This window comes from Rhinolophus sinicus, linkage group LG06, assembly GCF_036562045.2.
Source record: "Rhinolophus sinicus isolate RSC01 linkage group LG06, ASM3656204v1, whole genome shotgun sequence".
NCBI classification, from domain to species: domain Eukaryota; kingdom Metazoa; phylum Chordata; class Mammalia; order Chiroptera; family Rhinolophidae; genus Rhinolophus; species Rhinolophus sinicus.
The window spans coordinates 40,192,310-40,218,983 of NC_133756.1; the positions used below are offsets into that span (position 1 = coordinate 40,192,310).

General features: G+C 35.2%; 1 protein-coding gene across 4 annotated transcripts in view; it reads right to left on the reverse strand.

Annotated features, from left to right (window-relative positions):
* Nucleotides 1–3,842: 3,842 nt before the first annotated feature.
* Nucleotides 3,843–26,674, reverse strand: part of SLC44A5 (solute carrier family 44 member 5) — a 309,598-nt gene continuing 286,766 nt past the window's right edge. For 2 of the 4 annotated variants that reach the window (XM_074334957.1, XM_074334958.1), the window contains exons 13-22: nt 25,489–25,581; nt 24,944–25,031; nt 24,188–24,450; nt 23,564–23,658; nt 15,205–15,308; nt 14,084–14,157; nt 13,387–13,457; nt 13,181–13,266; nt 11,776–11,860; nt 3,843–8,659 (exon numbers count right to left, since the gene is read on the reverse strand). In XM_074334957.1, coding sequence (XP_074191058.1) covers nt 8,547–8,659; nt 11,776–11,860; nt 13,181–13,266; nt 13,387–13,457; nt 14,084–14,157; nt 15,205–15,308; nt 23,564–23,658; nt 24,188–24,450; nt 24,944–25,031; nt 25,489–25,581 — 1,072 coding nt within the window. In that variant the 3' untranslated portion in view covers nt 3,843–8,546. Of the gene's footprint in view, nt 8,660–11,775; nt 11,861–13,180; nt 13,267–13,386; nt 13,458–14,083; nt 14,158–15,204; nt 15,309–15,471; nt 16,978–23,563; nt 23,659–24,187; nt 24,451–24,943; nt 25,032–25,488; nt 25,582–26,674 lie in introns of those variants that run through there. The other 2 variants (XM_074334959.1, XM_074334960.1) reach the window with 2 other exon arrangements.

Here is a 26,674-nt window from a genome sequence, read left to right on the forward strand (position 1 = left end):
TATGGGCACCCAAAGGTAACTAGGAACCACCTAAAGAAAAGGAATACTTGCGTGGTTTCTTCTTTGCTGATTTTACTTAAGATTGGTGGGGCCATCGTGTTCTGCCTCAGGAAAACAGGACGCCTCAAAACAGTCTGTCCTCAAGGAATGCCTGAAACCTGCAGTTCATCGAGGGCTTCCTGCCTAGGAACCCAGTGTAGGGAAGCAGAAGGAAGTCTTCCCACAGACTTACACAAACTCCTGGAGCAGACTCCGCAGAGAAAAGTCACCACCCAGATATATAAAGTGCAGACCTATGGCCTCAAGTTTGAAGGTTACATCTATACAGTTATGTAATATTAAAATGATATGTTACTCAGTTTTCAGCATTACTTAGGGAGTAAGGGTTAAGGGACTGTAGAAACACCATCCAATTTGCCAACTTCCCAAACCTGGTTTAACGCCAGAATTTAAAATAAAAGAAGGCAATAGTGAAGAAATATGAGTGAGAAGAGCTGAAATCTCATTGAAATTACCCTCGACTACACAAAAAGGGGTCATAAGTGACCCAAGGATTCAAATTTTGTTAACTCTCATGTGGGATTTGGAATGAAGCTCCAGGGAAGGAGAGCCACCCACGTCCTGAAAACATTTAGTCTGGCCTGGGTGCGGAGGTGGAGATGGGAGGAGGCTCGCACCACTGTGATGTCCTTCGCTAGCTTCTCAGAGAGTTCCAAACAAGCTGCCCTCTGGCATCGGAGTGGGTGGCAAAGTCAAATCATCAAGGGCACGAAAAGTCCTCCGTCAAGTTAACACCGCCATTCGTGGACACCAGATGTGAGTGCCTCTATGTACCAGGCCCTCATAATATGGGCACGAGGCACATGACCTCATGTCATCTTCCCTGCAGTACTGCGAGGAGAAAGTTAGCTCCAATTTTCAGCTAAGAAAGCCTCTGAGCAGTTAAGCACCTTGCTCACAATCACAGAGTAACAGGGTGATTTGGAATCGAAGCTTACCTGGTCCATCCTAACAGCCACTATGCTCTACTGCTGGGCTCTACTCCTAATCACCACATCTGTCTTTCCTGGTGGCCTAGTGTTGCTCAGAACTCATGGCTGAATTTGCCACTCAGTTGTAGAAACCAAGCTGCTAGGTGAAGTCTTCATTTTCATTCTTAATTTTCCTCTACCATCTCCATTTCCATCCAAGACCTTATGGGGCATCAATGTCTTATAGGCAAGTGGAAAAGAGATAGAGAAAGAGACTGAAGTGGAGTAAAGAGAGTGAGAAAGCCCAAAAAGGAATCCATCTTAGAGTTGAGAGGAAAAGAGAGAAATACACCATCTCATCATGACAGCAAAGCTTTGGCTTTCATGTAAGAGCAATGAGAAAAAAAAGGCAGATGTTGTTAAGTCCCTTCATCATAAATCATGTTGGAACATCATTCTTTTTTGCTTGGTTGGGCTAAATACATCTATGTGATTAGTTTTATTGTAACATAGTCCGCTTCAATGCTGTTACAGGAAGAATGAAAATATTTTTATTTGTTTAATTATCGGCTTCTAATTTGCTATTGACTTTCTTTTTCAATAGATTTATGAATTGCTTCCAGAAGGCACCCTGCTTTCTGTAATGTTGACCTCTTGGATCCTGCTAGAGACTTTTTTTTATGTAGCCCTAGCTTTTCTTTCTGTTCTGTCCTTGGATGCCATTGCTTTTTCCAACATGTTACCTTCATTTTCTCCTTTCTGTGCACTGCAGACACACATGCAGCAGTATACATCCATCTGGCTGGAAGAATGTGGAGATTTCAAGGTTAATCTCACAATGAATCAAGTCCAGGCTCACTTTAATTTATATGCAAAATGGAAACATCTTTTCGTTTGATAAGCTTCTCCCACACTTGTTAACACACTGTGCTCAACAGCAAAGGGCCAGAATATGGTGATGCCCATGGGTTTGAACCAGCAATGGATGGGCATTTTACTTCATTCACAAGATTGTTTTCTCCTTTTGTTTAATTTATTCTGTGTTTCTGTATCATACCATATATACAAAGAACTGGAAAAAAAGAGCCAAAGTGTTAAAAAAACAAAACAAAACCCCAAAAAGCTTGCAACTTCAAATAGCAAAATTGAAATGATTGCTTTGAAAAGTGTCATATAGCCTCGACATTCTTCCCAGAGCAGAAACCATTAGAGAAGATATTGCCAGATTCTGTATTGTTTTCACTACCTTTCATTCCAAGCAACTGGAAAATCATAAATGGGGGAGAGGGCAGTTCACTATGGCCTGATTAATTTTAAAAGGGTCCATGATGGTGACATCATTTAAAGTCCAAGCCTTGCCTATGGTGGTACTGTTTTCATAAATGAATGAATTTGTTTTAATGGAGGTTGGCTTTGTTTTCTGGCTGATGATAGATTCATTAAGGACCAGAAGTGACTCAGCTAGGTTCTGAGAGAAGTCTTCAATACCCATTTTAACCCCAAGACTAAAAACATGGTATATAGAAAGTATCTTTGAAGAAGTAATTTATTTCTGCTGTATTGGTAAGACATTTCTTTTCATCAGTGATTTGTTGAATTGTATTCTTATAATAATATAGCTGTATTTTAAAAAACCCAAACATTTGAAAACATCTAAGGATAATTTGCAAGAAGCTACAAAAAAATGTCAGGACACCATTTCATACGCCATGGTTTTCAATAGTGATCTTAGTTCAATTTTGTCTCCATATCTTATGTCAACAAAGACTGATTTATAAAGCATGTTCCCCAGTCCAGAACCAGATAATACTGGAGATAATTACTATGCCTGGTTAGAGTGTATGAGCAATTTCCTGAGACACCACTTGGAAAAGTAGAATAACATAAATTGGAATGAGTGCTGGTCAGCTATACAGTAAAAGAAAAATAAGGAATTTTTGCACAGAGCCTGTTTTCCAATATTAATGTAAACAATAACCACATTACATCTGATGATCCCATAGAACCTTTATTATATATTGTGATATTTCTGTGTGGAGTCACAAACTCTTTTTAAGCTTTGTAGGCACACAGAAAAATCAAATCAATCATAGTCCAATTTCAAACAATTTACTTACAAATATGATCAGTGTTTAATACTAAGAGATTAAGATCAAAAGCAGAATTTGGATTTCTTCTGGAAACTGAATTATATTTTTATTTTAAATAAGAAAAGAATCACTGGCTATATTAATAAGCATCTTATTAGATTTAGAAGACTTTAAAAGAACACTGAAAACTGTGAGAACATTGTTTTCATTTAAAGAAACCCATTAAACTTTAAAGAAAAATTTATTGTGAAGATTTAACATACAATTCAATTTAAAAATAGACTGATACATTTGTTAAGGTATTATCTGAACCTAAGAAAAATTTTAGCTTAAGATAAACCAGGGGTAGATATATTTAATCTCGCCTTAATTTAGTGTTCACATTTTTTAGGTTCTCTAAATTTATCCCTGCCTTTAAAATGATGACATTTGCTTCTTGTGAAAGTTGGCAAAACCAAATGAGGGACTCAGCAAACTGTTAGCAAATTAAAACAAAGACCAACTAATTAATTTAGGCTATTATTTGGGTTTTTAAAAAAATCCATCTCTTAGCCATTTGGTTTTGACTTATTCACTTTGTATAAATTATCATTTTTAGCTATTTGATTTGGCAATCAAAAAGCACAGCTAGAGAAAAATATAATTTTTTTGAAGATAAATCTAGATGTTAAAAAACACCATAGATATTTGATACAAAGAAGATCCTGTCATAGCATAGTGGATTTTAAGAACTAAAGGTTTTTCTCCTTTTCCAGTTTAAAGAAATAAGAAGGCAGACAGCTTTTTTCTTATCTAAATCTTTATTAGAAGAAAAAACAAATAGATTTAAAACAATGGGTAACAACAAATTTCATTAAATATTAAACATTTTAGTTATCAAAGATATTTAGACAATATGTTCCTAATATTTCTGCACAGCAGAAAAACACTGATTCTAGAACTCAGACTGTCATGTGCTCATGTGAGCTTGCTTTTGGCATAAAAGAACATCTAAAGTCACATTTAAACAAATGTGATAATAAACTGATAGTAACTTATTGTTGATTCTCAAAGATTCCACAAATTATGTGTGATTGAAATCCCCTTAGGGTGAATGCTTTGCGGACTCTTTCTATAACATGGAGTAACAAAGAGAATTCATTTTCTTTAAAGTTAGTAGTACTAGTAAAGTTATTTAAAACTGAATTAGAAATTATGTTCCTGTTTATATTAGCACAATAAAAATTAACATATTATAAGTAAACTGATTATTTCATATCAAAAGTTAGAAAATAAAATAACATAGATAAAACACTCCTCGATGATAATAAACAATCATTTAAAATGGAGCTATTCGGTACATGACATCTGTGAGCACCCTTTCTCAGGGTAAAGTTTCCCTTTGTAATTTCTCAAAGTTTCCCTTTCAAATCTGTGTAAAACACTGAGAAATGTAGTCTCATACTTATTATATTTCCAAAGATTTACTATAGAAAAGGTTACATTTTAAACTTCTTGCTCTTAGTAAAAAAAGAAACCCAAGAAGTGTCATTTTTTTCTTGCGTGTAGTACACATTCATGAATGTCCACTAGGCGCAAGGGAATTTGTTTATACTGCAAAACGCACTCTGTACAGTGAGGATATCAAACATACTGAAATGACAAATGGTTTGCAACCAGTGAGCTAAGAGGAAAACAAATGCAAGACTTGTTTTAATCACTAAACATTGCAGGTTTGTTTTTTGTTTTTTTTCAAACAATGTTTGTAAACTTGCCCACAAAAGCTGGGTAATATTAAACAGCCAGTAAGGCACTTTGTCAGAGAGGACGAAGTAGTAAAGGCTGGATGATTGGCAATTTGTTTAATAGGAAACATTCTATACTTAGCAAAATCTGGAGCTGGGCGGTCCTTTACCGATTTACTGTCAAACAGGAGCGGGAACAACTTTAAAATTTTCTATTTTGCTTTGTGTACCAATTTTCCCTGCAGAAGTCTTTTAGTTGTCATTTTAAAAATATACTAGGAGCTATCAATTTACATAACGTATCATTTTTCAATCTAATATTTAAAAGAATATTAACATATTCACTTGTATTTTCAAAACATCCAAGCCACTCTATTTAAAAATGAATTACAAAGCAAAAGACCTCAGTATAAAAATGTTCCACGTTACTAACAATTCCCTTGCGACTTAGAATGGCTTCATATATTACAGTATAAGCTTTGGTATAAAACATGCAAATAAAAGCCAACAAGGTCGTGATTATAGTGTTCCAAACAAAGCACTTATGAGACCAGCATTGCACTGACACAGATGAGGAAAAGGTAACACACCGCGGCAAGATGATCAGAATTTGCACTTCTACTGCTCCTCAGTTTATATACTTTATTTCTTCAAAATCTTCAGAAGAGATTGAGTCATGTAATAGGGTCTTTCAGTAGAACCATCGTTTCTTTCTAAATCTTCCACTAGGAGGAAGAATGGCACAGAGTAAATATAAAAGCAAAACTGTAAGAGAAGCAACATCGCCATCTGCTGTATTTTTCCTTCACAGCAGTTCCAAAACAATTTTTTTTTTTTTAACAGCATAGTTTGGCACCAACATTATTGTAAACATGACTATAAGAAAACAATCAGCCCTTGTTATTGTGTCAGTAAGATATTATCTTATGCTGTGTACCAGGTCAGATTCTGACAATAGGACATGCCTCTCAGCTGCATGATTCAGAAAATAACTTATACCTTCCTTTAGACAGCAAACTTAATTACAAAAAACCCCAAAAGATTTATCAGGAATACGGAAATTCACCTTCAAATTCCTTAAAAGTACTATGTTCTCAATTTGCTTTCTAAATTACCATACTTGTTTAAAAGTTCTTTTGTTTGGCCATCAACAATTTAGGTAGTATAGTTTTAAGAAACAAAATTTGTAAATTTTAGTGTATCTCAAATCCTTAAACTGCAGATATTTAGAAATATTGCTGTTTTTTTCACAGTTATTAGTTTGATTTCTTTGTAAGAAAATTTCTAAATTTTCTCCTCAAAAACAATGCTCATTTTTACTCTAATATATTTCAATTACACAAAGAAGTTATTAATGGAGAATCTTTTGACTAGAAATAAGCCCATAATATCGTTAAAACTTAAAAGAATTAGAGATTCTTTAAGTTTTAAAGAAATTACTCAGAAATATTGGACTAAACGACATTCCTTTTCCTATGATTTTGCACCCAAAGCTTATATCCTTAAAATATAGCCAAGTTTAGAATGTACTTGCATGTAGTTCATTGAAAACTTTTGCTCTAGAGAATTTTCTGGTCTAATTGGCAAATACAATATCAAACATTTAATACATGGGCTTCATCTATTACCAAGAATCTAAAATACAGAAGTTACAATTGTTAGAAATCTCCAAATTAATCTCTTTTGTCTTTTTCAATTTTCTAACTCTAAGTACATCCAAGAATATGAGAAAATAGGCAACTAGTTTCTCATGTGTCAATTACATTTCATTCAAATGATTTTCAACTTTTATGTGCATCAGAATCAACTAAATAACTCCATAATAATTGACAAGCTACCCCACAGCCAAACACAGTGTCAGAATCTTGGGGTTGGGCATAAGCACCGATATTTATAACAAGTTCGCAGAGTGATTCTGACACATACAAAAAATTGTTTTGTTTCATCATTATGAATTTTTCCAACTACTCCTAAAGGGGACTTATTCCTTATAATTTTTAATACTTTACACAGAGGTAACTATTTTACTAGATCTTTGTTGTAACCCCTGTATCGTTGAATAATAAAATAATCATCTAGAAAGATAGGTTATCATTCTTCTCTGAATTATACTTCAAAGAGAATAAGTGTGAAGAAGGCCCTTTGTCAAGATGTGAAGCCAGTTCACACTTTTGACTACAATAATCTCAAGAAAGTAAGCCAAGAACAAGATACTGTCCATTGTTAAGGACCAACATTTTGGAAATCTTCCTTATTTGTTGGCTTCTTGCGATTAAGCTGCCATGGAGTCAGTCTAGATCTAGGTTTCCACACTTTAGGATCATTAAATAAATTGGTACTTATATTAATCTGTAACACAATGATACATTTCTGACTCTCTTCTTGGACACATGGATCATATTCAGAAAATGTTAGATCAACATGTTCTTTTCTGTCAACACATAAATAATCCCTACATATAAGCTTAGTGTAAAAGCCAAAAGGATACTACTTGATTCAGTGCTCCTTTTGGGGTACATTTTTACACTGTCAGCCATATCAGATGCACTTGCACACAAGGGATGAGTAGGAAAAGTTCGTGCTTTGCTCCGCCATGCAAAAGACGTAGGCATGGCTCCAGAAACCAGCTTGTTGCTGGAGCCAGCAGGGCTGGAATACAGCAAGAATAGTCTTCCTAAAGCCTCGAGTGATAGATTTCCTAACTCACAGTATGCCCCTTGTAAAGGTGCCAGATAAGTTACCCATGGAGGGCTCATAGTATATTTCCTTAAGGTAAAGTCGGAAATGTCTTATCTTTTCTCGTCCTTCCCTGAAAGTTGGGCTAAAATTAAACTTTTTGTAAAACAAAGCCACGCAATCTCTTTAATCTAGAAAACCATGTATGCTGATGAAAAGATATAATCATTCTTCTGAAACAAAACCATTCCAATTTTCTATCTGGTGGGAATAGGAAAATAGGAATCTGCCTCCATTTGGAATAGAGACCAAAGGAATGAGTTATGAGCCATTTTAGTTTTCTTTAGAATATTTTCACGGTGGTCAGAGGTCCATATCATTGAAAGTGACATTCCAGAACTCAAGTTCACTTCACTATAAATATAATTTTACTAAAAGAAATGGGCTATGAAGGTTCCACAGTAATTTTCACCCAGTAATGTTCTCTATGGAACCTGTATAACATTAACATCTATATGTTATGGACTTGAATCACTTACTGAAATATACTTCCTAGGGAACCATTAATACAGGTTTAATCACAGTTTAGAGAGTTGTCCACTAGCTTGAACAGTATAAATATAACCATAGCACCATATTTACAAATTTAGTACCATATGCTGGTTAACTATAAATCAATCTTTGTATGGCTAATTGATTATACATTTATAGCACTTTCAAAAATTGCCTGAATATCCTTTACAAATATACACGTATATAAAAAAGATAGGCTATCAGAGTGCTGCAATGAGAAAACAGCATGCTGAGTTATAAAAGTTTTTAAAACACTTTTGGCTATAGACTTTAAACAAATGTTTGATGTTTACACTTTGCTCTTCAGCTGGGACCACAGTCAGTCTATCAAGTATCCTAGGTCACAGAAGTTACTGTTATCAAATGCCTGACACCTCAGATGGTACCAGGTTCTGGCTTTTTAGGAATAAGCACAGAAAATTCACATTACTCAAAAGCATCGTTTTCAAATTACAAATGACCTAATTTACAAAATTTCTACTAAAAAATGAATGGCACTGTTTGGAGCTTTTCTACTCTTTCTGCTTCTGGGGAACTAGTTGCTTCTTGTTCAGAATTCCGTGCAGGGTAGGGGCTATGAAGTAGGGTTTTTCTGTAGATCCATCATTTCTTTCCAGATCTTCACCTGTGTATGCAGCAGCCAAAGCAGGCAAAAGCAGCAAGCAGCAGCAGAACAATTATATGCATTTTTATAAATTGGAGAGTCGAGAGGGAAAAATCAGAGAAATCAGTGTTAGAAAGTACAATATAAGACAAATTAGTGCAGTTAAATTGCTGATGCTGGACAAGGTAAGAAGCTTCAACCTCTGCCAGGAAGCACGGAACCTTCCTAAATCCCACCCACTTTCAAACTATTTTGATAGTTTAAAGATTAATAAAATATTTCACGTCCTTTCAAAGGTGTTATCTTTAAATTCTGTGAGTGTTTACTTCAGAAAGGTAAATTACCACATCCTCTGAGATAAAGCTGAATGAAAAGTTTATTATTTCTGTGATAAATGTAGAATAATTGAATTTCAAAGTTCAAAGTCACTTGTAATGGTATTCCACACCTGAATGTTACAGATGAAGAAACTGAGACCCAGGGATGTAAAATGGGTCTCCTGAAGGCGAACGCTCTGGGATAATTAGGAGGAGGTCAGGACCCAGCCTCTTGACACTGACCTCAGTTGTGGTCCTACTTAACTACCAGGCATCCTGTCCTAAATCCTTACTAACTGTCTCCGATTACATTCAAAAGTGAATACCAGTGTTTTCTAACTTCTGTAATACATGAATTCACCTTGCTGCTGTGCCTAGGCTAATAATAAAATGATGGGTGTTCACTGAACACGCCCCTGTTGAGTGTTTAGGGGGAAGCACCAGATTGATGCTGAGAAGCAAGGAGAAGTTGGTATGGGATTAAGTTTCCTGCAGATACATACATACAATTCATAGCAGATAACATCTATGAATAAATAGATAAATGCAATTTGATTCTAGGTTTCGACCAGTACAGTTAAAAAGACTGTTATTTATAGCTTTTATTTACTATGCTAGAGAGGATAAGAAATATTAAAAACCATATTGGATAATCATATTTTATGAAATAAATCTAAATTATTTTTTATCATACTCTTTTGGGAATGGTTGGGTTATTTGTTAGTGGTTTTTTACATTACACCTCACAGTGACTTTCCTCACATATAAAATGAAAAGCTGAGGAGGAAAGATGAGCGACACCAAACAGTTTTATTCTTTCCTCTTTAATCACATTTCTATATCACGTATCACATATCTTATGTCTATATCATTATCACCTTTCAGGCATTGGTAGGAAGCCTGATATGGATCACATTAACAATCATCTACAATGATTATTTTTTTCCTATTCTGAGGCCAAAATTTTCAGTGCTTTGTAATGTTAAAAACATGCTATGTTTCTATTAATGAAGTAATGGAAAATGGTTTGCATTTTTAAAAAACACCAGTTGTTCTGGCAGACAAAATAACTGGTATAAAAAGATATATATATATATATATATATATATATATATATATATATACATATAAAGGTATATATATATAAATACAAGGTATACCTCCACACCAGCCTAAGGTGGCTTAGAGTATTATTAAAGAAGACTGTTTCCCAAAATAAGATGTCCATAGTAACAGCTGGGAAGGGGAGAGAAATACCATTTGGTGTCCCTTGTTTTTTATTATCACAGACAAGAGTCTCCCAAAGGAAACTCTTCGTGTTCAACACACTATGTATTGAATAAAGCTGAAATTATACCTGGTTTTCCACAAGTTGCCAATTATTAACATGGGAGGGTGGAAAACCTTTCTTACCACTCAAATTTCAAATCCACTGTAAAATTTAAAATACACAAGATTTGCTAAAGCTTCCAAAGAACGGAAAACTGTAGGTTCTAGATATCCCCTAAGATACACTGTGAAAACCATTTTCAGTGACAAGAAGGGGCGCTATCCCAGTGGGGTCCCCCAGTACTGCTTCCATGATTAATCCTGAGATGAGAGAAGAGATCTCTGAACACTTAAGAGCTCTCTGTTCTAGGCACCACCTTATTCCCATGCTCCCGATTCCATCTCAGGTGTGACGTTTGTTCATGTGGTATTTTGTAGATGGCTTTCCCTAACGAACCACTGAGGCAATAGGAAAAGACTGAATATTCCAGTTCCGTTTATAGCCAGGCAAAGAGCTAACTAGTACACAAAGTTCTGATTTCTTTGTCCAGTTATTGAACATTGACTTAAAAATGTTTAGAAAGAAAAAGGAACAAAGTCAAACCATGTTCTAGGAGGTATTCCTTGAATATATCTCCCTATAGTTATTATTTTTTTCTCCTGACCCCAGCATGAAGTTGGTACTGTGGGTTATGCTAAAAACCAAAACCAAACTGTTAGTTTTATACAAGTGGAGTGGATCACTCAGTAATGCCCCATTACAGAATGTTTTCTCTACTTGTCTTAAAAGCAATGTACCAGAGAAATAATCTCTCAGAGGGGATAGCTGTAGGGCTACCAAATTCTTTTCTTTCACCTGCTCACCCTACTTCCTTGAGGTTGAAGGTGAGGGCCAGCTCAAGTTCCTGGTGGGCACGAGGTTCTTCAGGACTTTTAAAATGAGGTACTAATAGAAAACATCCATTCTGCGTATGTGAGTTGTACATGTCACAGAGGCACAGTGAATAAGTCAGTGATGAAAGCTCTAAATAACTACATATTTTAACTCTAAGCATCAGAATTGATTTCGCCATTTCCTAGACATGCTCCTCTATGAATCCTATCCATTTGTCATTGTGTTAGCTAATGTGAATTGGCTCCTATATATATCTTTGAAACCATTGTCAGCTTGGCTTTATCCAAATCTATGAAGGCTCGCCTCCAAAAGTTTCCAAAGCCCAGTCATGTCCTGTTAATAAAGCACCACAGAGGCCAATCATTAGTATAATTCTGAAAAGATTAGGGGATGAGAAATAATTTCATGCTAACACCATGCCATAAAGCCTGAGGTCCATTTCAGTAGTGGATTCTCCTGTGGTTTGCAAACTCCATTCTCTCAGCCATTAAAGTTCAACAAGCATCTACTAATCAATGTCTTTTTCCAAATAAACACTGTTTTGCGGTTGCAGCCAGATTATAGCAAATTCACAAGCCAGCAATGGACATGAGTCTTAACCTTCTCATCTTTCGGTTATCTACTGAAGGGGAAAAACCCATATTCTGAAAACTTACAGAAGCAGATGAAAAGTGTATCAATACACATTGCATAGACGCTGAAGAACCCATGTGCAACTAGATAAGATCCAATAACGACTGTCTATAAAAGAGTAAAAAAGAGAATGACGATGTCATTAACTTGTCCAGAACAATAATGCAGCTTTAAATGAGAGTCATGACGAGTAAGCTTTGAAGTACTCTGCGATGACAAGAATTTCAATAAACACACACACACACAAATTCAGTAATAACGTTTTTGAGTGCTTTGTACTGGGATTTAAACAAAACGTGTTAGATAACTTGCCAATTTTCTTACCACTATTCTCAATGCCTACCAAATATAACCCAGATTTAGAATCCCGTACATAGAGGCAATAAAGCATAGAAGTTAAGAGCACACACCGCCAAGATCTGAATACTCATTCAGCTCAGGTACTCATTCAGCAAGTTACTTAACCTCTCTGTGCCTCCTGTATAAAATTGTTGATGGGAGAGGGAAAAATCTGAATAATAATAATAATAATAATATTTATGACATATGGATTGAGTGAGTTAATATAATAGAAACCACAGGACTCCAACCAGGTCCTTTCCAGCTGCCTCATCTATCCCCCAGTTTGGGGGAAGGTAGGCTTCTGATGACTCAGCTGCTTCCCTCAGTATGAATTGTACTCCTTGCAACAAATTGCCTCACCCAAGTTTACACCTCTACCCAGGGGGCAACCGTTGGCCAAAGGTTGCCTGATGCAGTGTACAAAGGCTCAGTCCCTTTGTCAGAACTTCCTGTAATTATATCTGAGGCCTCAGCTATAACTGGGTCAGTTTCTTCCTTTGCCCAGGCCTGCCCTCCTCACTTCCTTACTAGTGTATTTCAGGAGAGCACTTCCTAACAGACGTTCTGTGTGTAATCCTCTGTCTCAGAGGTTGTTTCCAAGGAACCCAATCTCTAAAGCAGAATGAGGCTTGACACAAAGACAGACCAGTAATACTAGCTCTCATCATTTCTTTTTTAATTTTGTCATCTCTGATAAATCAGTCAATATTATATAGTTACTATGGAATGAACTGTGTTCTCTCAAAACTCATATGTTGAAACCTAATCCCCAATATGTTGGTATTTGGCGGAGCCGCATTTGTGAGGCATTTAAGGTGTGAGGATATAAGACTCATGAATAGGATTAATGCCCTTGTAAGAGGAGGCAGGAGAGATAATATCTCTCTCTACCATTTTAGGATACAGAAAGGAAGTGTTCATTTGCAAACCAGGAAGAGAGCCCTCACCAGGAATCAAATCTGTGAGTACTTTGACCTTGGACTTCTCAGCCCTTAGAATGTGAAGAATAAATTCCTGTTGTTTAACTCACCCAGTCTATGGTATTTTGATATAGCATCCCGAACTGACTAAGACACTAGCTCTTACCAGCAAAGGTACCCAGTAGTAATTTAAAGATGGTCCTTCTATAAGTATTGGGAGTCTTTCTGTGAAGAGTAAAAAGGCCAGGACACCTACATTGAAAAGACAGAACATTTATATTATGCCTTTGCAAAGGAATATAGCTTTTTGTAGTAAAGGAGTTTTTCCAAGCACCTTGTAAATTTTTATTATTATTTATTATTATTACTTACCTATACACCCAGTGACTAGCATTTTCCCCAGGATTAGTACAAAGTCTGTAACTTTATCCATAACTGCAACTCTGAGAATCAGAAAAAATAAAGTATATTTTTGTGTTTAAATTACATATGTTATTTCAAATTTATGAGAGTGAATAATTTATTAGTTCATTCTGATGTGTCTTTACTGTAATTTTATTTGGCAGTTATTAAATGCAAGAAACAAAGGTAGAATTCAGGGATGAAGTTATGACTTATTTTTAATGAAGTAAACGGAAGATGGCATTGCAGGGCTGTTGGGCACTATTGGTATCAGCTTCTCTCTCTAATTCAAGGCCCACAGACATCCTAAATCCAAAGGATGCTGCATTTGTTCTTTGGTTTTGTTAACTCAGACTCTGTCAACTTTGGGAGGGGGAAATAGTCAGAGACATGATGATAATGTTTATGTGGGGAATTTCTTGAGCAGAGGGGATAGATAATAAAAATGAATAAACGCCAGTGAGTATAAACATATAGGTGGATGATGAAAGCAACAATTCTAAGATATAAAATGAAATCAATGATGTGAGAGAGAAGATTAAAATCTATCAAATTAAAAGACAATATTCATGTCTAAAAAGACCACCGACACTTTAATAACATATGAAGTATGTGATGCCCAAGGTTCACCAAATCGTCTATTGCAATATTCAACCTTATTACTTACTTTAAAACATTTCTTATCAGCAGATTGAAAGCATCTCTTGCTGATCTGCAGAAGTTTTTGCCATATATTGCAATCTGAGGAAGACAGTTATTATTCTGGAGTCAGTAACATCCCCTAGCAAGACCAACAGACAATCCAATGATAGAAAAATGAATTAATTCTTTGTCACCCATACAGCTACTCTCATTCCTCTTTCCAACATTTGGGTTAGTAGGAGGCCTGGGAACTATATGTTCTCAACTCTGCACAACTCTTGGGGTCGTTGATAATAAGGTCTGCTTCAGATGCTATATACCCTTAAACTCCATGGGTGTTAGACAACTTTAGACAGAAATAATAGGTCTTTTTCTCAAATCCCAGGACACGCTTTCTTTCTTTGAAGTGTTTAGCTAGGGTTTGCTGCCGAATGGGTTAAATGCTGTGGCATTCACATTAAAAATCACTCTCAGGAAACCCAGTGCCTTTCAATGCACTTGATTTACTGATTGAAAGGTCCAATTCAATATTCTCATTGGAAGTAAATTAATGAGTACTTGAATCTCCATGACTATTTGAATCACCCCTGCAGACCCTGTGTCATTAGGTTGTAGTTGCTAAATTTTAGAAGAAATATATTTTTGGATACCTTATATATAAAAATCTCTTTAGAGGCCTCCACATTTCCATAGGAAATAAGGAACAAATTTAGTTAGGTATTGTCAATGCCCACACATTTCAACATAAGATTCATAAAAAGAAACAGACCCTTCCTTTAAAATATGTAACTCCAAGAATTAGAAAGATCTTTTTTTCTCAGAGTGAAACAAACCAAGTAAGCTTTCCTCTCACTAAACTATGCCAAAGACACACAAAAGCATTTTCAATCCAGCACAGTTTTAAATTTCTAAGGTAAATAATATTTTTCTACTCCAAAAAGATGCTAAAGTTAATAATGAAATACAGTTAATATACTATCTCAACTAGGAAAGCATAGCCCTGATTCATGCATTGGATTTACAAATCCTTACATCCACATGGTAACAAATTCAACTGCATGATGTAAAAGTGCTTTAGAGATGGAAATGTAGACATGAGGTTTGGGTTTGCAAAGAAGTTTAGTAAATAAAAAATAATCTACTTACCATAACATAGGCATTTCTGTTCAAAAACTTTACTGCTTTTTCCAAACACCAGAAACAGCATTTCAGGCAGCATTGTAGAAATTTAGAAACGCTGTTTTGGGACTCTATGAGGAAATATTTAAATCTATTAATGATTTGCAACTAAACTCTATGAGTAAAAAAATAATAAAAAATTTTAAATGGCTTAAAAATTTTTTTAATTGCTGTAAAATATATATAAAATTTACCATTTTAACCATTTTTAAGTATAGAATTCAATAGCATTAAGTACATTCACAATGTTGTGCAACCATCACTTCCATTTCCAGAACTTTTCATATCTCAAATAGAAACTCTGTACCCACTAATCAATAACACCTCAATCTCTCCTTCGCCCAGCCCCTGGCTACCTCTGTTACAATTTCTGTCTGTGTGAATTTGCCTCTTCTAGATATCTCAGCAGCGGGATTATACAATGTTTTTCCATTTGCGTCTTACGTATTTCACTTAGAATAAAGTGTTCAAGGTTCATTTCATTCCTTTTTAGAGCTGAATAACATTCCATTTTATGTATATGTCATATTTTGTTTATCCTTTTATCTGTTAATGAAAATTTGCGTTGTGTCTATCTTTTGGCTATTGTGAATAATGCTGCCATGAACATTGGTGTTCAAGTATCTGTTTGAGTCCCTGCTTTCAATTCTTTTGAGTATATACCTAGAAGTGGAATTCCTGACCATATGGCAATACTATTTTTAACTTTTTGAGGAATGACCATACTGTTTTCCACAGTGGTTATACCATTTTACATTTCCACCAGCAATACACAAGGGTTCCAATTTATCTTCACCCTATAAACACTTGATATTTTCCATTTTTCTAATAGCAGCCATTCTAATGGATGTGAAGTGGTACCTCATTATGGTTTTTATTTGTATTATCATAATAACTAATATTGAGCATCTTTTCATGTGCTTATTAACCATTTGTATATCTTTTTTGGAGCAATGTATATGCAAATCTTTTGTGGGAGAAAAAGATGGTGATACAGGAGGCTCCTAAACTTCCCTCCTCCCACAGATGCACTGGATATACAGCTACACATGGAATGATATCCTCGGAGAGAAATCCTGAGTGACTCCTAAACATCAGGTAACCAAGAAAATATCCACATTGAAATGGGTATACTCCTCATAAACCCCATCCACCCACAGCACCATACAATTGGAATGATATATCAAATTCTCAGCTTCTCCCTAAGGAGTAAAGGGTTTGGAAAGCACATCTAGGATTCCAGCTTATAAGGCTCCCACCTAAGGGCAGGGTCCTCAAAACATTTAGCTCTGAAAGCCAACAGGGCTTGCATTCACAAATCCCACAGGACTATAGAAAACAAAGAAGCAGTTCTTAACAGGCACATAAGCTAGCACTCACTGGGCTATCCCTCCTTTCCACTCCCCCCAGGGCTTAGCACATAGAGAGCAGGCAAAAATACCCATCTGCCAGTCTTTCCATGGAAGGGGTCTGACTGCATACTTTACAACCTATTGCCCGAGGGTGCAGCTTCTACTTCACATGCATTTATGGGCTGACTGTGATCCTCCATGGAGCCTGGGGGGAGCCAGTGGGCACTTCCACTACCTTCTGCCTCTAGACCACTGCAATTATAACACTAAGTCACCACATCTCTTTGGAAGGAGCTTGTACACATGCCTGGTGCTGCTGCCCGAGAGATGGTCCCCACTTCTCCTGGCTCTGAAAGCCAACAGGTCTTGCATTCACGAGTCCTCAGGACTATAGCAAACAAAGAAGCAGTTTTTAAATGGTGCAGGAGCACCCTCCCCCCTCCCGACACCATGGTTATACACCCTGGCTCAGTGCAGAGGGAGCAGGCAAAAACACCCACCTCCCAGTTTCTCCCTGAAAGGACCTGAACTAGATATACTTTCCCAGCTGCTGTCTGAGCATCTGGCTTGTAATCAGCCTGCATCTAGGTTCTGCTTGTGATCCTTCCCTTTGGGACATTGACAGTTACAAAGTTTTCAGAGAACCAGAAGCTTGGGCTGGGCTGATTTATGACGTTCATCTCCTACGTAAGAACAGTTAGTCCAATATTCTGGGAGAAGTGGCTGTTTTACTGATGCACATAAACCAACACAGAGAGTCAAGAAAAAAATGAAGAAACAAGAGAATACATTTAAAACAAACAAATCAACAACAACAACAAAAAAAACCAAGATAAATCTCCAGAAACTGATCTCAATGAAACAGAGAAGTGAGTTCAAATAATGGTCATAAAAATGCTTACCAAGGTCAGGGGAGCAATGCATGAACAAAGTGAGAATTTCAATAAAGAGATAGAAAATACATAAAGCTGAAGAATACAATAACTAAAGTGAAAAATTTAATAGAGGGGTTCAATATCAGACTAGATCAAGTAGAAGAAAGGATAAACAAACTCAGAGAGAAGGCAGTGGAATCTATCTAATCAGAGAAGCAAAAAGAAAAATAAAAGATTGAAAAGAGTTAAGTTAGCTTAAGGGCCTTATGGGATGCCATCAAGCAAACCAATATATGTGTATTAGAGGTCCCAGAAGGAAAAGAGAAAGAGGCAGAAAGCTTATTCAAAGAAATAATGTCTGTAAACTTTCCCAACGTGGGAAAACAGACATCCAGATCCCAGAGAGAGCAAAGAATACCAGAAGAGATGACTCTAAAGACACTCACAGTGAGACACAATATAAATCTTCCTAAGTTAAAAGGCATTTAAAAACAGCAGAAGAAAGGCAACCATAAGAATATCAGCAGATTTTTCAGCAGAAACTTTGCAGGCAAGAATGAAATGGAATCATATATTTAAAGTGCTGGGAAAGAAAAACTGCCAACCAAGAAAATCTACATGGCAAAATTGTCCTTCAGAATTGAGTTTTGCAGACAAACAAAAGCTAAAAGAATTTATCACCACTAGACCAGCCTTACAAGAAATGTTAAAAAGAGTTCTTTAAGATGAAATAAAAAAGATGCTAATTACTAATATGAAAATATATGAAAGTATAAAACTCACTGGCAAAAGAAAATACATAGTTAAATTCAGGTACTCTCAATTTGTAATGGTGGTGGGTAAATTACTTACATCTCTAGTATAAAGATTGAAGGACAAACTATTAAAAATAACTATAAGTACAATAACCTGGTGATACACAACATAAAAAAATGTGAATTATGACATCAAAAACATTGTAGCATATAATGTGGGGGGAAGTGTAAAAATGTAGAGTTTTTGTATGTGTTTGAGGTTATCAGCTTAAAATAGATTGTTATAATTATAAGATGTTTTATGTAAGCCTCATGATAGTCACAAATGCAAAAACCTAGAGTAAATACAAAAAGATAAAGAAATCAAAACATACCACTACAGAAAAATCATCAAGTTACTAAGGAAGAGGAGAAGAGAGAAACACAGGTCTACAAAACAGCCATAAATAAATAAATAAATAAATAAATAAATAAAAACAATGACCAAAATGGCAATAGTAAGTCCATAGTGATCAATAGTTACACTTAAATATAAATGGACTAAATTCTCCAGTCAAAAGACATAGAGAGGCTGAATGGATTAACAATGAAGACTCAACTATCTGCTACCTACAAGAGTCTCACTTCACTTTTAAAGACACACATAGACTGAAAGTGAAGGATTGGAAAAAGATTTTCTATTTAAAAAAAAAAAGAGGTGGTGTGTTTATACTTATATCAGACAAAAAAGAATTTCAGCCGAAAGATATAAGACACGAAAGTCATTATACAGTGATAAGGGGTCTATTCATCAAAGGGATATAAAATTGTAAAAATTTATGCACCCAACATTGGAGCACCTAAATATATAAAGCAAATATAAATTGTTTACAAAGAGAGAATTAAACAGCAATATAATAACAGTAGGGAATTTTAATGCTTCACTTTCAACAATGGATACATCATTCAGATAGAAAATAAAAAAGGAAGTACTTGACTTAAACTACATGTTATATCAGTAGGACTTAATACTTAACAGACATTTACAGTACATTATATCCTACCAGAGCAGAATACACATTCTTCTCAAGCACACATGGAACACTCTCCAGGATAGGTCATAAGATAGGCCACAAAACCAGTTTTAATAAATGTAAGAAGACTGAAATCATATCGAGCATCTTTTCTGACCATAGTTGTATGAAACAAGAAGAAAACTGGAAAATTCCCCAGTATGTGGAGGTTAAGTACCATGCTACTGAACAATCAATGGGTCAAAGAAGAAATCAAAAGAGAAATAAAAAATATCCTGAAACAAATGAAAATGGAAACACAACATATCAAAAATATGTAATGCAGCAAAGCATTTCTAAGGTGTTCATAGCAATAATACCCACTTTAAGAAAAAGGAAAGATATCAAACAATCTAACTTTACACCTCTAGAAACTAGGAAAATAATAACACACTAAGCGCAAAGTTAGTAGAAAGAAGGAAATAGTCATGAACAGAGTGTAAATAAATGCTAGAGAATAAGAAGACAATAGGAAAGATCAGTGAAATTAATGTGTTTTGAAAAGATAAACAAAATTGACAAAACTTTAGCTAGACTAATTAAGGAAAAAAGAGAAGACAAATAAATTCAGATAGGAAAGAGGAGACATTACAACGAATACCACAGAAATACAAAGAATCGTGAGACTACTATGAACAATTATACACCAACAAATTAGATAACCTAGAAGACATAGATAAATTCCTAGAAACATACAACCTGCCAAAATTGAATCATAATGAAATAGAAAATCTGAACAGACCAATTTTTAGTAAGAATTTTGAATCAGTAATCAAAAACCTCCCATCAAAGAAAGGATTAGATGGTTTCACTCATGAATTATACCAGACATTTAAAGAAGAATTAATACCAACCCTTCTCAAACTCTTCAAAAAAACAGAAGTAGAGAAAACATTTCCAAACTCATTTTATGAGGCCAGCATTGCATTAATAGCAAAATAAGACAAAATACAACAAGAAAATAACAGGCCCATCTCCCTGATGAACATAAATGCAAAAATCCTCAAAATATCAGCAAACTGTATTCAACAGTACATAAAAAGGATCATATAACAAAATCAAGTGGGATTTATCCCAGGGGTGCAAGGATGGTTCACCATACACAAATCAATAAATGTGACGCACCACATTTACAAAATGAGTAATAAAAATTATATGATTATTTCAATAGATGTAGAAGAATTCATTTTACAAAACTCAACCTCCTTTCATGATAAAAAACCTCTCAGCAAATTGGGTGTAGTAGGCCTCAACATAATCAAGGCCATATAGTCGTATGACAAGCCCACAGCTAACACCATACTCAGTGGTGAAAAGCTGCAAGCTTTTCCTCTGATCTCAGGACCAAGAAAAAGATACCTACTCTCTCCACTTATATTCAACAAAGTATTGAAGACCTAGACAGAGCAATTAGGTAAATATAAAAAATAAGTGTCATTTAAATCAGAAAGGAAGAAGTAAACTTGCCTCTGCAGATCACATAATATTATATATAGAAAACCCTACTGTCTCCATAAAAAAACCTGTTAGAACCTAAACAAATTCAGTAAAGTTTCAGAAAACAGAAATCAACATACGAAAATCAGGTGCCTTTCTATACATTAGCAACTAACTATTGGGGAAAAAATTAAGAAAATAATCCTATTTATGATTCCATCAAAAACAATAAATACCTAGAATAAATTTATCCAAGAAGGTGAGAGACCTGTGAATTGAAAACTGTAAGTCTTTAATGAAAGAAATTAAAGAAGATACAAATAAATGAAAAATATTCCATGTTCATGGAGGAAAGAATTAACATTGTTAAAATCTTCACAGTACCCAAAGCAATCTACAAATTCAATGCCATTCATATCAAAGTTCCACAGCATTTTTCACAGAAATGGAAAAAAAATCCTAAAATTTGTATGAAACCAAAAAAATTCTAAACAGCCAAAGCAATAGAGAAAGAAGAAAAAACTAAAGGCACTTACTGATTCAAACTATATTCCAAAGCTATAGTATTCAAAACAGTGTAGTAGTGGTGTAAAAATTGACCCCTAGATGAATGGTACAGAGTAGGGAGAGTAGAAATAAACCCATGCATGTATGGTCATTAATTTTTGACAAAGGAGCCAAGAATATACAATGGGAAAAGGACAGTTTCTTCAATAAATGGTGCTAGGAAACGTGGATATTAACATGCAAAAGAATAAAATTGCACCCTTGTCTTACACCATACATAATAATCAACTCAAAATGGATTAAAGATTTGAATGCACCATCAAAAACCACAAAACTCCCAAAGAAAACCCAGGGGTAAACTTCTTGTCATTGGTCTTGGGAATGCTTTTTTGAATGTGACATGAAAAGCAAAGTCAAAAAGAGCACAAATAAACATGTGGGACTACATCAATGGAATATTATTCAGCCTTAAAGAGAAGGAAATCCTGCATTTGCAGCAACAGAGATGGACCCTAAGGGCATTATGCTAAGTAAAATAAGCCAGATGGAGAAAGACAGATATGCATGGTATCACTTATATGTAAAAAAAAAAAGTTGAACTCATATAAACCGAGTAGAATGATGGTTGCTGCAAGCAGGGTGGGGGTGGGGGGGGGGGAGGTGGAGAAAATAGGGAGAGAGGGCAGTAGAAAGGGTGCAAACTTTTAGTTATAAGATGAATAAGATCTTAGGATCTAATGTATAACATGGTGAATATAGTTGATAATTCTGTACTGTATAATTCAAATTTGCTAAGAGAATAGAACATAAGTGTTCTATTCTATGCTTAAAGGGAAAAAGAAAAAAAACTAAATGTGAGATGATAGATGTGTTTATTACTTTGAGCATGGGAATTCTTTTACAATGTATATGTATATCAAATCATTATGTTGTACCCTTTAAATATATTAAAATTTTATTTGTTGATTATATCGCAGTAAAGCTGAAAAAGTTTTATATAGTTAAAAAATCTTTTGCCCATGTTGAATTGGGTTGTTTGTTTACTATTGAGTTGTAGAAGTTCTTTATGTATTCTAAATATTGGTTGCTTATCTGGTATATGATTCGCAAATATTTCCAACCCCCTCCTGACCTGTGGGTTGTTTTTTCACTCTCTTGATAATGTCTTTTGATATACTTTTTTATTTTGAGGAAATCTGTTTTTTTTCTTTTGTTGTTGTATCTAAGAAATCATCACTTCTAATGTCATGAAGATTTCTTCAAATGCTTTCTTCTAAGAGTTTTAAACTTTTAGCTATTATGTTTAAGTCTTTGATCCATTTTGAAATAATTTTTATGTATAATGTAAACTAAGGGTCCAATTTCATGCTTTTGCATATAGATACCCAGTTTTCCTTGTAACAATTAGTTGAAAAAACTGTCCTTTCCCCTTTGAATGGCCTTATATGTGAGGGTTTATTTTTGGGGTCTCTATTCTATTCTGTTCTAGTCTAGTCTAGTCTAGTCTAGTCTACGTCTATATGTCTGTCTTTATGCTAGTGCCATACTGTTTTGATCACTGTAGCTTTGTATTATGTGTTGAAATCGGAAATGTAGTTGTTCCTATATTTGTTCTGTTTCAAGATTGTTTTGGCAATTAACAATGTTTTAAAGCATTCTAAGATGAGTTTATGTGTTTATAAACTATATGTGTCGTGTATGAAAACTTATGCCAGTGACACCCACATTTATATTTTAAGCCTGACCTGTCCAGAGTGCTAGACTTGGAACTGCCTGACAACTCAACCATGCTTCTCAATATTGACAGGTCAAAAACACAATTTTTAATCTCTTTTTTGAAATTTGTTTCCCCTGGTTTCCACATTTTAGTAAATAGCATCATATGTTTTTCTGTCTTTTCTTCACCACTGCTCCTCTCCCTTTCCTCCTCTCATATCCAGTCCTTCAGCAAGTCCTATTGGCTTTTTCTTTCCAAATACCGGGGGTGCCAAAAAATGTATACAAGTGGACACTTTGGTCAACATTGCACAAGTAGTAGTTCACCATAGTCAGAAGTGTTTGAATGCTGATGGTAACCACTTTGAGCACCTCTTGTAATTGCAGAAATCAAACGGGACTTGTATTCATCTTTTGTTATCGGTATATATGGAGTATTACAATTTTAATAGTTTTTTCCTTTCTTAAAATGTGTATACATTTTTTTGGCACCCTCTGTATCTCCCCAATCTGACCACCTCCATTCTTATTACCCTCGTCACAGTCACTGTGTTTCCCCCAACCACCTGCTCCAATCTAGTCTCTTCACAGGAGTCAGGAAGTCTGAGATAAGATGAATTCTGGAATCTTACCTTTCATACGTTTGTCCAAGTATTCTAGGACTATTCTAAACATTTGAATTAATGCAAGAATTAAAGATCCAAATGCTAGGGATCCTGTGTGATATCTGGGCAAAGATAAAATGAGAATAAAAGTTAAAATATCCTTACTATTAACTAAAAGTATGTTAGCTAAACAATTTTTAAGGTAAAGGGGATCTGCAGAAGGACGGATAGGAAAGAGCTTATTACACTCTCTTATTCAGGTTGATAAAAGTCTAGAAAATTTTAAACCATACACATATATTTTACCCTTAATCTACAAAAGTGATACCAATAGCCTGTCAGCATAAAATAGGATGTTTGAGTTGAGCAATGGAGAGACAGAGTCAAGTTAATCCTTAATCTTTAGTTTGCTGCCTTCCCCTACCTCTTCTCTCCAGTAACCTATGGTTTTTAGAAGACTATTGGCCTAGGTAGGGATTATAAAATTGTGGCTATAAAACCAGACAGAGCCAATGGACATCTATGAGTCTTGAATCATACCTCTGAGCTCATTGCACCTTGCCACTTGAATTATAAGCACAAGATTGAATTATAACAGAAGCACACTAAACATAACTGGGCAAATAGATGTAGGGTTCAAATAGAACTTACCGTATGGCTCGTCCAAATGCAGTAAAAAGTGGATATGGTGGGATGTCTTCAGGTTTTTTCGAGGCCCAGTAATAAGAAGCAAAGGCACCAGCAAGGGTACACTGACCCAATGCAAAGACAAAGTTTATAAGCCAGAGAAAGACAAATAGATTGAATATCTGCAAGGTAGGGATGTATTGATGGTACACGCTCTTTCCACCATAGAAAGCAAAGATACACTGAGCCCCAGGGCAAGCTTTGGAAATTTCAGTTGTATTAAAAATCTGCACTCAGAAGAAAAAACAACACAGATAATAAAACATTAAATGTTATTCCAAGATAACACCCCCTCCGCCTTCTCCTGTTGCGTAGCCCCTGATTGCATATCCTGTGCTTTTCCCATAAGCTTCTGCGGTTACTCCTATTTTCTATCACATAGCTTTATATAATTCTTTAATGAGCTCTGCAAAGTATCTCATTTTCTATCCTATGTTTGTCCTTCTTCACCCCCTATAATTTCATATTTATTAGTGGTGTTGTTGACCATACCTGCTTCTAGGATATATGATAAGACAAATGAGCTCAGAAAATACTAGAGCTTTCGCTCTATTCTGCCCACCGTTTTCAGTGCTGTTCTGACCACCGTCCCCTTCCTCTAGTGATTCCTATCAATGCACAGGGTCTCTATTTCAGGATAATCTTTACAATAACTGCTAGGTGAAATGTAGTAGAGTTCTGGATTGAATTTAAGTAACAGAGAGAGTTTCTTTTACTTACCTCTGGGTCACAGGTTTTATTTTCATGTTTACATTGCCCTGCTGGGGCTATGATTTTATATATAGGTAGCCCTGATGTAGCCAAGTAACTGAGTAAATTCTATTAAGGATTAATTATTTGCTGATAAATTGAAAATAATATCTTAGAAGTCCTTTGAGAGATTAACTTCAAAAAACCTCTAATCTTTTAATAATTCATCTGTCATTCAGACCCAGAGTAATATAACATGGGTCGGCTGTACTGAGAGGCCTCTCAAAAACAGTGAAACATATAGGAGCTTTCTTAGGTTATCACCAAGAAGTATCATATGTAAAAACAAAACAAAATCTACCATATGACACCTCTTTAAGAGGAAATTCAATCGGCAGTCAGAAACTTTTTAGAGTTCGGCAAAAAAAAGAAAAGAAGAAAAGAAAAGAAAAGAAAAGAAATCAGTTATTTCTTTAAGATGTTCCTAATCATCCCAGGATGAGAAGCACTGAACTTTTGGTTCCTGAATAGTAGTGTGGACCTGAACTTTAAAGCAATAGATTATCAAAGGATACACTGCTGTCACGGCCCAGTAGCAAATGCAGATTGAGAGGAAAATGAAAGTTAAAACTGGATAAATTAATGTCGTAGGAACATATCTGATGGCTCTGAAATAAAACCAATAGTTGAAATTCAAAATGAACCAGGGTTATAATTTCTCAATTAAATTATTTGTTAGAACTACAAATATGTCTTAGACTGAATTAGTTCTAAGAACAGTGGTAATAACCATTGAATCTGTTTTGCTGATCATGCTGGCATATTCTTTTTTTTAAATTAAAGTTTATTGGGGTGACAATTGTTAAAGTTACATAGATTTCAGGTGTACAATTCTGTATTACATCATCTATAAATCCCATTGTGTGTTCACCACCCAGAGTCAGTTCTCCTTCCATCACCATATATTTGATCCCCCTTACCCTCATCTACCACCCCCTCCCCCCTTACCCTCTGGTAACCACCAAACTATTGTCTGTGTCTATGAGTTTTTGTTTCTCATTTGTTTGTCTTGTTTTTTTTTGTTTGTTTTTGGTTTATATACCACATATCAGTGAAATCATATGGTTCTCTGCTTTTTTTGACTTTTTCGCTTAGTATTAATCTCAAGATCCATCCATGTTGTCACAAATGGTCCTATTTCATCTTTTCTTACCGCCAAAACTGGCATATTCTTAGTTGGTTTTTAAAATTTATTGATTGATTGATTATAAGTTGGAGACATTATTTCAATGTTCATGTTTGATTCCTGCCTAAAGTTCCCCAAACTCTCTCCTCTTTGCTTATTTCTGTCTGACTCATAAAGATTTGATACATTGTAATCATAATATTTATTCTTTTTGTTTAGATTCTTAGACTTTTAAAATTGGAGAGGCCCATGAAGATCATCTAATCAAATGTGAGAATCCCTCCCTAACTCAGGAATCCCTTCTGTACTATCTTCAAACTATATGCATAAGTTTCTGGTGACCACGTTGAATGTAAGGAACTTACTTGTACATGACACATCTTATTCTATTTCTTAACAATCAATGCATTAGAAAATTCTTCCTTATCTGCCTGCCTGTAACTCACATCCACTACCTTCTGGAGAAGAAATGACCACCTTTTCAACACAGCAACCCTTCAAGTAACTCCATAGTCTTTTATTCTCCAGGATGATCATTTGTTTGATATTTCCTTATAAGACTTGGTTTTGGAAAT